Consider the following 11199-nt stretch of genomic DNA (forward strand, 5'->3'; position numbering starts at 1 on the left):
TCCCCTTTTCTTTGTTGAAGAGGGTCTGTGCAATCCTTCTGCCTAGTCCGCCATCTTGCCGGAACTCCCCCCATTTCAACAATTTTGACATGTACAATTTAGTGACATTCACCACATTTATCATGTACAAATATCACCATTATCCTTTTCCAAAATAGCTTACCACCATTAACAGAAACTCAGTGTGCCCTACGCAAAACTCCCCACTTCTTCCTAACATCTCATTTTTAACAAATCAAGTAACAATGCGCTTGGCAATTCAGGCAGAGGAAATACCCAGAACAGAGATCCACAGACTCAGCCCTTTACAAAATGAGACCCAGCCAGCCATAGTGCATGATTCAAGAGGCTGTTGGGCAAAACAGCTCCCAGCTGATCTCCCCATCCTGCCTTCCGGTTCAGGTGCAACCTTCAGGACAAAGGTGAAATATATTACCAAGAAAGGTAACTCTCTGAGAAAGGCACTTCACAACTAGGACATTTGGAGTGTGTGTTTTTTAAGTATTGTTTTATTCAAATCTATTTTTAGAATTCTTTAAGAAATGCTACGCAGAAGTCAGGTTCTCAAATTGCTGGCAGGTTAACAATTGTTAAGCACTATAAATGCAAAATAACTTCTAACTAACAGTAAAGCTTTACAATTAGAGAAGGGAAAAAGGCTTTGACTTTTTGGGCTACAAAAAATTTAAAATGCTAAGGGCAGTGGGTTCGCACAGGGAAACAGCTCACGGGGCAGGAGTGCATGGGAGGGAAGGACAATGGAAGAGGTAACTAACTACAAGGAGGAAGTGGGAAGAGAGGTATTACTCTTTGGGCAACTGCAGTCAGTGTCAAAATGTGTATGAAATGCTGTATGGAAAGTGAATTTGCTCTGTAAATTTTCACCCAAATCACAATAAAAATTAAAAAAAGAAAAAAAGAAAGGAAGAAATTTAAAATGCTTCATACATGCCCTCTAGATTCTCTCCCCAGAAATGACAATGATTTACAGACTTTTTTTTTCCCTAATGAAAAGAAAAACACGATACAGAAAAAAGGAAGTGCTCTGCTTGAGGACTCAAAACAATAGTAAAGACGCAATCAGACATCCACAACAAGTACAACTATGGGAACTGTGGATGTGGAAACAGGAGTTAATCTCTCTTCCTCAGCAATTTTAATCAGCAAGGCTAAGAGGAAGAAAAGAGAGGTTTGGGGAACCAAAGGTAGACTTTCACAGCCCCAGAGACGGTCAGAGGTAGTTAGAACTGGAAAGCATGAATCTGAGTAAAGGTGATAAAGAGAAAGACAGGCCACACGTCACAAGCATCATGCGGGTTTCCTGGAAGCTGAAGAACTGTGTCAAGCAGGACTGATGCAGCTTACACTCACACATGAAAGGCTAAGGGTGACGGTCCTGCGGTCTTGCAACCAGAGGTACACATCTGGATGTGACCTCCATCTTTGTCGGGACAAGACTTGTGCCCTTAGCACTGAGCCATGTCTGGCCTCAGTTTCCTCGGTTGGGTACATGGCTCCTTACAGCATTCATCCCACATAAGGTTGCTGTGAGGCGCCAAGCACCCAGCACAGCATCTGGCACATGAAAAGTGCTCAGTATTAGCTTAAAAAAATAAAAGCGCCAATTGGCATGAGTGTATGTCTTTAAGCTTGCACCATATTGTGTGTTGACTAACTAACAAGTGTTAGAGATTAGTCAATAGGGTTCTGACGTCAATGAGAGTATATCCAACAAGGCTTGTGACTCAGTCAGTCCCTATCTCTGGGGCTTCTCTGCTTTCATGTCTCAAGGCATTTAGCAGGCTCTTTATTACCAAAGAACTCTGGTGGCGCAGTGCCTAAGACATTTGTCTGCTAACCAGAAGGTTGGCAGTTCAAACCCACTAGCCATTCCACTAGCCACTCCTCGGAAGGAAGATGGGGCAATCTACTTTCTTAGTGATAATGCCTCGGAAACCCAAGGAGGGGTCGCTATGAGTCGGGTCCGACTCGACAGCACATAACAACAACAATCAACTCGTATGCTGAGCAAATAATCTGAGAAGCTGGACCATATGAAGAAGTGGTGTCAGGATTGAAAGAAGACTCATTAACAACCTGCGATACACTGACAACACAACTCTGCTTGCTGAAAGTGAGGATGACTTGCAGCACTTACTGATGAAGATTGAAGAATACAGTCTGCAGTATGGATTACACCTCAATATAAAGAAAACAAAAATCCTCACAACAGGATTTGCAGCAAAGCATCACGATAAATGGAGAAAAGATTGAAGCTGTCAAAGATTTCATATTACTTGGTTCTACGATCAACACCAATGGAAGCAGCAGTCAAGATATCAGACAATGTATGTCTGTTTCTGTCTGTTATGTGCCGTCAAGTCGAACCCGACTCATAGCGACCCCTCCTTGGGTTTCTGAGGCAGTATCACTATGGAAGTAGATCGCCCCATCTTCCTTCCGAGGAGTGGCTGGTGGGTTTGAACCGCCAGCCCTCTGGTTAGCAGTCAAGTGTCTTAGCCACTATGCTACCAGAGCTCCCAGACAATGTATAGCACTAGGCAAATCAGCTGTGAAGGACCTCTTTCACGTGCTGAAGAGCAAAGGTGTCTCCTTAAAGACTAAGGTGTGTCTGATACAAGCCATGGTATTTTCAATTGTCTCATATGCATGTGAGAGCTGGACAATGGATAAGGAAGACCAAAGAAGATTTGATGCTTTTGAGTTATGGTGTTGGCAAAGAATGCGGAAAGTACCATGGACTGCTAAAAGAACTAACAAATATGCCCTGGAAGAAGTGCAGCCAGAATGCTCCTTGGAAGCGAAAATGGCCAGACTTCATCTTACCTACTTTGGTCATGTTGTAAGAAGAGACCATTCCCTGGAAAAAGATGTCATGCTTGGTAAAGTGAAGGGTCAATGAAAAAGGGGAAGGGCCTCAACAAGATAGACTGACACAGTGGTTGCAACAATGGGCTGAGGTATAGCAGGGATCGTGGAGCAGGACCAGGCAGTGTTTCATTCAGCTGTACACAGGGTCGCTACGAGTCAGAGATGACTCGACAGCACCTAACAACAACAACAACAGAGAACCAAAACACTCTCCATGGGAGAAAGATAAGGCAGTCGTCTTCCATAAAGATTTACAGCCTTGGAAACCCTATGAGGCAGTTCTACTCTGTCCTATATGGTGGCTGAGTCAGAATCAACTTGATTGGCAACGGGGCAGGGAGAGTATATGAAAAATCTCTGGGTGGTGTAAATGGTTAAGTGCTGGACTAACCAAAAGAATGGCAGTTAGAACCCAGCCAGAGGTATCCTAGAAGACAGGCCCGACGATCTGCTTCAAGGTAATAGCCTTAAAAACCCTATGGAGCAGTCCTAACCTGACACTCATGGAGTTGCCATGCATGAGTCAGAATGGACTCAACGGCAACTGGTAGAATCTATGCTAGACTGTCACTCCTACTATAGGCAGTGTCTTCCCCATTATTGCCCCAGACCGGGCATCCTGCCACCAGAACTTTACTTTATCAGATTAGACCAGGTGTGCAGAAATCCTATGACCCCTGGACACCCTATGTACTGGAGAGTCACTTGGTGGCTGAATGACAGGACATGGCCTGCTTCCCTACTGGCCTCCGGCACCCAGTCCATGTAGTCCATGTCAGTCCATGTAGCCCGTGATTCCCTGAAAGCAGCTTTTGAACCCCTACCTGCAGAGTCACCCTGCTTTCAGGTTTTATCTCTGTAGGTAGAATCCTCTAACACCCCACCCCTCAGCTCCTTGTTCTAAATCCTACCACCCTCCTCTGGAAACCCTCTCTGATTCTAGCAGGCTGGAAGTACAGTCAGGCAAGTACCACTGTGTCTGCTGTTGGCTCAGCCAGGTTACTCCCAGCTCAGAAGCCCCAGACACAACAACTAGGCCCCAGGCAGGGTCTCAGGCTGGGGCTCTGCATGCCCTGCTCTCTCCCTCCCACCACAACCACTTTCTTCTAGTTCCTTCAATACCATGGACTTTCTTGCACCAACGTCCTATTTTCTTTCTGCTCTTCAAGTCATACCTCCTCCGACTGGCCTTCCTTAGCCATCCCATCTCAAGAGGTTCCCCTACCTGGCCACTGTATCCTATCAGCCCTTTTCTTTAATTGGCATGTTTATTTCACATGTTTATTTCCTGTTCATTGACTGTCCCCTCACAACTACTGAGGGCCGGGATCTGTCACTCTGTGGCCACTGTACTTCTAGAACCTGAGACCGTGCCAGGCACTGGACAGGTGCTCAGTAAGTGACTGTTTAGAATAGCTCCTGAACAATTAGTCCAAGGGACTAGTGGACCATGCATCCTCAGCCTATATGACCATGAGACCAGAACTAGATGGTGCCTGCCTACCACTGTCAACCACTCAGAAAGGTATCAGTGTAGGCAATCCTGGATAGAGTAGCAGAACAATGTGGACTAAAACTTAAAATCATTAAAAAAAAAAAAAGACCAGGTTTGCTGGTCTGATAGACCCTGGTGAGACCCCCGAGACTATGGCCCTTAGTTACCCTTCAGGTCTGGATGTGAACTCACTGCTGTGGCTTCAGCCAAATAATAGGCATAAAGGGTGAACATTTACATCAGGTAGATACACTCCTTAGAATGACCAATCATGGGAGAATAGAAGGGCAGTATTTGTACAGGGCGATATCCCAGGGGGCAGGAATGCATAGGAAAGGAGGACACAGGGAAGAGGTAACTACAGGAAGTAGGAAAAGAGCTGTTACACTGTGGGGATTACAATCAATGTCATGAAACAAAGTGTGTATAATTTATACTGTATGGAAAATGAATTTGCTCTATAAACTTCCACCCAAATCCCAATTGAAAAAAAAAAAAAAAGACTAGCTCCTGGCCCCACACTGAAGGGTTGCCTATGGATGTGAGATGGACCTGGGAAGGGACCTTAGTGGGATATAAACCTCCTCATTCCCGCTGACTTTGGCTGATCCTGGTTGAATGCCAGTTACTTCACATACTCTACTCCTTCAACTTCCACAGCCACCTTTCAAGGCCCAATCAATTCTCAATTGACTGGATTGAAGATTCCATACTAATAAATTCACCTACTCACTAAAATTTAATTGTAACCCCCAAACCAAAACTCATGGCACTTTTGCAGTCATTCACAAGCATGTACAAGAGCAGTGAAAAATTTGAGTCACCCAATGTGCACATTCCCAGATGAGGTTAAACAAGCCAAGTTTTTTTGCATTTTTTTTTGGTGATTCTGCCATTTAAAATGGCCCCCCAAGCATAGTGTTAAGACATTATCTAGTGTTCCTACGTGCAAGAAGGCAAGATGTGATTTAGGGGGGAAAAATAATGTATGTCAGATAAGCTTTGTTCAGGCATTTGATGTAATGCTATTAGTTGTGAGTTCAATGTTAATCGATCAATAATGTTGTTGTTAGATGTTGTTGAGTTTGCTCCAACTCACAGTGATCCTATGCACACATAAAACAAGGTTATCTATTGATTAGCTGACGAAAATGTTGTGACCAGAGGCTTGCAGTATTTCCCCTAAGAGCAATGACTCAGTGTTTGGTAATTAAACATTTGTAGTGACTTAATAGTGAACAATGAGAATTTAAGGTATTACTGCCTGTTAAATATTTTCCCATCATGATTGTATGCTCTTGTTAGAGGGTAATTTTACAATATTAAATCAATACTAATCAATACTGAAAATACACAAAATATCAACCTAGCAATTCCAATGCTAGAAAATCATCTGATAGCTATACTCACACATGCACAAAAAAAGGTAGGTATGTCCAAGAGTGTCCATCATCTTACTGTATAAAACAGAAAATGCTAGAAACAATCTGAATATCTATCAGTGAGGAATGAGTTAAATAAATCACAGTATATCTATCAAAGGAATGTAACATGATATGTCCCAATATGATACATCTCCAAGATACAGAGTTAGGTGAAAAAAACAGATGCACAATAGTATGTATAGTATGCTACTATTTGTACTGAAAAGAGGTTGTCATTCAGAAAGGGATCAAAATTGGAGATCCTGGATAGAGCAGGAGAAAAATGTGAAACAAAACTCAAAATCATAAAAAAAGACAGGGATTACTGGTCTGATAGAGACTGGTGAAACCCCCAAGACTATGGCCCCTAGTTACCCTTTGGGCCTGGAGTTGAACTCACTCCCATGACATAACCTTCAGCCAAAAAATACACAGGCCTACAAGGTAAACAATTACACCAGGAAGGTGCACTCCTTAGGACAATCAACCACGGGAGATCAGAAGAGCAGCATTTGCACCGGAAGAAAGCACAGAAGTTAGGAATGCATAGGAAAGAGCACAGGGAAAAGGTAACCACAGGGAGGAAGCGGGAAGAGAGCTTTTACATTGTGGGGATTGTAATTAACGTCATGAAACAAAATGTATATAAGCTGTTGAACAGAAAACAAACTTGTTCTGTAAACTTGCACCCAAATCACAAGGCCTGGCAATGTGCTTCTGCAAAAACTGCAACCAAGAAAACCCTAAGGGACAGTTTCACTCTGGAACACATGTCATGAGTTGGAACTGACTTGATGGCAACAGATTGTTTTTTATTTATTAATTTTATGCATGGAAAATTTCTAGTAATAAAGACAAGCAATTGCTAACAGTGGTTGTTTCTTGGGACATAAAATGAGAAACTAGGATGAAGATGTAAATCATTCCCACTACATAGTTTCCAAATTTTTTAGGTTATAGCTTTATATTTACCAATTTAGTGAATATTTGAATAGATAACAAAAATGTATAAGATACAATAGGATTTATAACAAAGTCTCCTCCAACACTTTAGTCCCTAACCACACAATTTTTCTCCCTAGAGATAACCACCGTTGCCAGTTTCAGTGTTGGATGGTAAACTCCTTCATTATAATAAAAATACAATTTAAAAGATTTTTCCAAAGTTTTAAGGCCAGAGGGTGTAGCTAATGGTGAAACTGTGCTCAGGAACCATGACTAATCACAGATGCTGTGGGCCAGAGAGCCACACTGAGCCCAGGCCACTCTGGTTACTCACAGTTAAGGATGATCTGGGCGGCACGGTAGAGCTGCAGGTGGTGTAGGAGGTCCACAAGCTGCTGGACGGTGGCCTGTCGCATGCTCCACCACCACAGCAGCTCCCGGGTGATGCTCACACCCTGTACTCGCTCCATGGACTTGATCTTCCGCAGCTGGGTCAGGTCCGTGATCACATAGGAGGCTGGAGGATGAGTGAGAGGGCCTTGCTTAGGGTTGAAAGGCAATCCTTCCACAGAAAAACCTACCCCACCAGCTGATATCCACTCCACCCGCCACTCACTATACCTAAAATGCCACCATGCTTTGGTGTCCACAGGTGGCCCATACTGAAATGCTGATTCTATTTCACACCTATGAGGACCAGCACATTAATTACCTCATGAACATCAATATTAACTTAGCCATCTCACAAGATTCAGGAGTAAAGCCACTGGACAAGAGGCTACCAAAAAAAAAAAAAAAAACCTCACTGGAGTTGATTCGGACTCACAGCGACCTCCTTTGGGTTTCTGAGGCACAAAAAATAAATCTTTACAGAAGTAGATTGCCCTGTCTTCCTTTCATAGAGTGGCTGGTGGGTTTAAACTGCCAACCTTCTAGTTAGTAGTCAAATGCCTTAGGCACTACGCCACCAGAGCTCCTTGACAAGAGGATCAGAGGCCTTGAATTTTAGTTGCTTATTTATTTTGTGCCCTAGTTTCCTCAACTGTAACAGGTGAACAATAGAACTCAGCTTGCCCCCCTCCCCTTCTAGAACAGAATAGTAGGTAGGGAGCTTACCTGTTTCATTCACTATTATATCCCCAGTACAGGCATACTTCTGAGATATTGTAAGTTCCGTTTCAAACCACCACAATAAAGCAAGTGTCACAAAAAAGCAAGTCACATGAATTCTTCAGTTTTCTACTGCATATAAAAGTTTTGTTTACACTATAATGTAGTCTCTTAAGTGCACAGAATCATTATGAAAAGTTTGAAATATTTGAAATTTGAGAATTACCAAAATGTGATACAGAGACAGGTGAACACATGCTGCTGGAAAAAATGGCATTGAATGACTTGTTCAGCACAGAGTTGCCACAAACTTTCAATTTGTAAAAAATGCAATGTCTGCAAAGTGCAATAAAAAGGAAAGAGCAATTGAACGAGGTATGCCCACAGATAAAACAGTGAGGACGCAGTGATGGCTCAGCGGTAGAATTCTCACCTTCCATGTGGGAGACTCAGGTTTTATTTTTGGCCAACATATCTCGTGCACAACCTCCACCTGTCTGTCAGTGAAGGTTTGCATGTTGCTATGATGTGGAACAGTTTCAACACAGCTTCCAGACTAAGATACACTAGGATTTACTCCCAAAAATCAGCTAACAAAAAACCTTATGGATCAAAACAGCTCTATCTGCAACCAATCACAGGGATGGCACAGGACTGGGCAGTATTCTGTTTCATTGTGCATGAGGTCGCCATGAGTCGAAGGCCAACACAACAGCAGTTAACAAGAACAAAAACAGCACAGAATAGTGCCTGGCACAAAGCTAGAGGCAGGACTGGGACTAGGGTAAGGCAAGTGGGACAGCTAGGGTACAAAACTTAAGGAAGCACTCAGATACAGGGATGATTCTTAATATGCACAAGCCCGAGAGTAAGCACTTCCTTAAAGTTTATGCCCCTGGTATCCATAGGAGTTCTGGTGGCACAGTATCTAAGGTATTTGACCCCTAACCAGAGGTTGGTGGTTCAAACCTACGAGCCACTCTGCAGAAGGAAGATGGGGCAATGGGGCAACCTACTTCCGTAAACCTTTATCACCTTGCAAACCCAATGAGGGTCTCTATGAGTCAGAACCGATTCCATGGCAGTGAATTTGTTTTGTCTTGTTTTGTTTTTTTGAGGTATCTCATAGCTTCACCCTAGTTCCAGCTCGAATGAGGAAACTCAATAAACTTACGACAAATGAAATAACTCATTCCCCACCCTCCTAAAAGAACTGTTGTGAAGGTCAAGAGGCCACAGATATAAAAGCACTTTGCCAACTCTAAATTACTGTACAAAAACAGAGGGCTGCCATTGGCAATAATAAAAAAGATACATTCCTTCTTTTCAGTTCCTATATTTGTCTGTTTCCTAAAGAAAACTTGGGAAATGCAGTGGGGGAAACAAAATACACAGAGTCATCCCAACTTCATGTGGCCAGTGGTTACCTTCTCTTTCCAAAAAGTTCCTCCTCCACATAGGTGTGGATTGGGATGTCATTGCTGCTAGACTGTAAGATTCTTTCATCCTGCTTTTATTTATTAACATTATACCTGAAGTACTTTGCCAGTTGTTACAAGCTCTCCACACACAGCATTTTCAATGGTCATTGTTATTGACTAAATTGTGTCCCTCTATGAATACAGGTTGTAAACCTTAACTTCTATACCTGTGGTTATAATCCTATTTGAGAATGGGTTGTCTTTGATATGTTAATGAGACAGGATTAGTGCAGGGTATGTCCTCAGTCAATCTCTTTTGAGATATAAAAGGAGTGGATTAAGTAAGGAAGCAAAAAAGCAGAGATGGGGTAAGAAGGAAACCAGGTCACATGAAGATCACCAAGCACCAAGGAATAAAAGCTGAAGAGATAAAGACCTTCCCTGAGAGCCCACAGAGAGAGAAACCCTTTCCCTAGAGTTGTTGTTGTTGTTGTTGTTTGCCCTCAAGTCAGCCCCAACTCATAGCGACCCCTCCTTGGGTTTCCCAGGCAGTATCACTACGGAAGTAGGATTGTCCAACCTTCCTTCTGAGGAGTGGCTGGTGGGTTTGAACTGCCAGCCTTCTGGTGAGCAGTCAAGTAGGAACCCTGAATTTGGACGTCTAGCCTCCTAAATTTTGAGAAAATAAATTTCTTTATTAAAGCCACCCATTTGTGGTATTTCTGTTATAGCAGCATTAGAAAACTAAGATAGTTATATAGTATTTCCCTGAGTTTTCTGAAGTGAGGGAGACATTGTTTTTAAAGTAAGAATGAAAGAGTCAGGCTTCAGCCCCAGGATTTCAGAAATCAAAGGACAGGAATCTACATGAACATCACGTCATTTTTTCATTCATTCGTTATACAAATATTTATGGAACACCTACTGTGTGCCAGGACTGTAACACCTCTGGTATACTGTGATGAGTAAACCAAAACAGCAAGGTTTCTGTTTGGGAAATATAAGATGTTATGAACTATGTCCTCCAAAAATGTGTCAAAATCCTTCTACCAAACATTCAGAGAAGAACTGACACGAATCCTACTCAAACTATTCCAAAACAGAAAAGGATAGAATCCTCCCTAACTCATTTTATGAAGCAAGCATAACCTTGATACTAAAACCAGGCGAAGATATCACTCAAAATGAAAACTACAGACCAATATCCCTTATGCATATAGATGCAAAAATCTTCAATAAAATCCTAGCCAATAACTACAACGTATTAAAAAAATAATTCATTATGATCAAGTAGGGTTCATATCAGGTATGCAAGGATGGTTTAACATTAGAAAAACAATCAACATCTTCCACCACATAAATAAAACAAAGGAGAGAAGCACATGATCATATGAATTGATGCACAAAAGGCATCTGATAGAATCCAGCACACTCCTGACCAAAACTTTCAGCAAAATAGGAATAGAAGGGACAATCATCAACATAATAAAAGGCATCTATACAAAACCCACAGCCAACATTCATCAATGGAGAGAGACTGAAACCATTCTCCTTGCAAACAGGAACCAGAAAATGATGCCCTCTATCACCACTTCTACTGTATTGGAAGTCCTAGCCAGGGCAATAAGGCAAAAAAGGGAAATCAAAGGCATCCAAATTGGTAAGGGAGAGGTAAAACTATCCCTACCTGTGGGTAATATGACCCTATACATAGAAAACCCAAGAGACTCAGCAAAAAAACTATTGGAACTGACTGAGATTTACCATAATAGTGGGATACAAGATCAACTTCCAAAAATCAGTTGGATTCCTCTACACCAGCAAAGAGATTGATGAAAAAGAAATAAGGAAATCAATACCATTTACAATAGCTACCAAAAAAATAAAATACTTGGGAATAACTGTTACCAGG

The 11199-nt window shown here is 42.2% G+C and overlaps 1 protein-coding gene across 1 annotated transcript in view; it reads right to left on the reverse strand.

Moving 5' to 3' along the window:
* IRAK2 (interleukin 1 receptor associated kinase 2) overlaps positions 1-11199 on the reverse strand; it is a 119556-nt gene that overhangs the window by 84910 nt on the left and 23447 nt on the right. The window contains exon 2 of the mRNA XM_007945858.1: positions 7091-7273. Coding sequence (XP_007944049.1) covers positions 7091-7273 — 183 coding nt within the window. The remainder of the gene's footprint in view (positions 1-7090; positions 7274-11199) is intronic.

This window comes from Orycteropus afer, unplaced genomic scaffold, assembly GCF_000298275.1.
Source record: "Orycteropus afer afer isolate SDZICR_OR568_19922 unplaced genomic scaffold, OryAfe1.0 scaffold00144, whole genome shotgun sequence".
In the NCBI taxonomy this organism is placed as follows: domain Eukaryota; kingdom Metazoa; phylum Chordata; class Mammalia; order Tubulidentata; family Orycteropodidae; genus Orycteropus; species Orycteropus afer.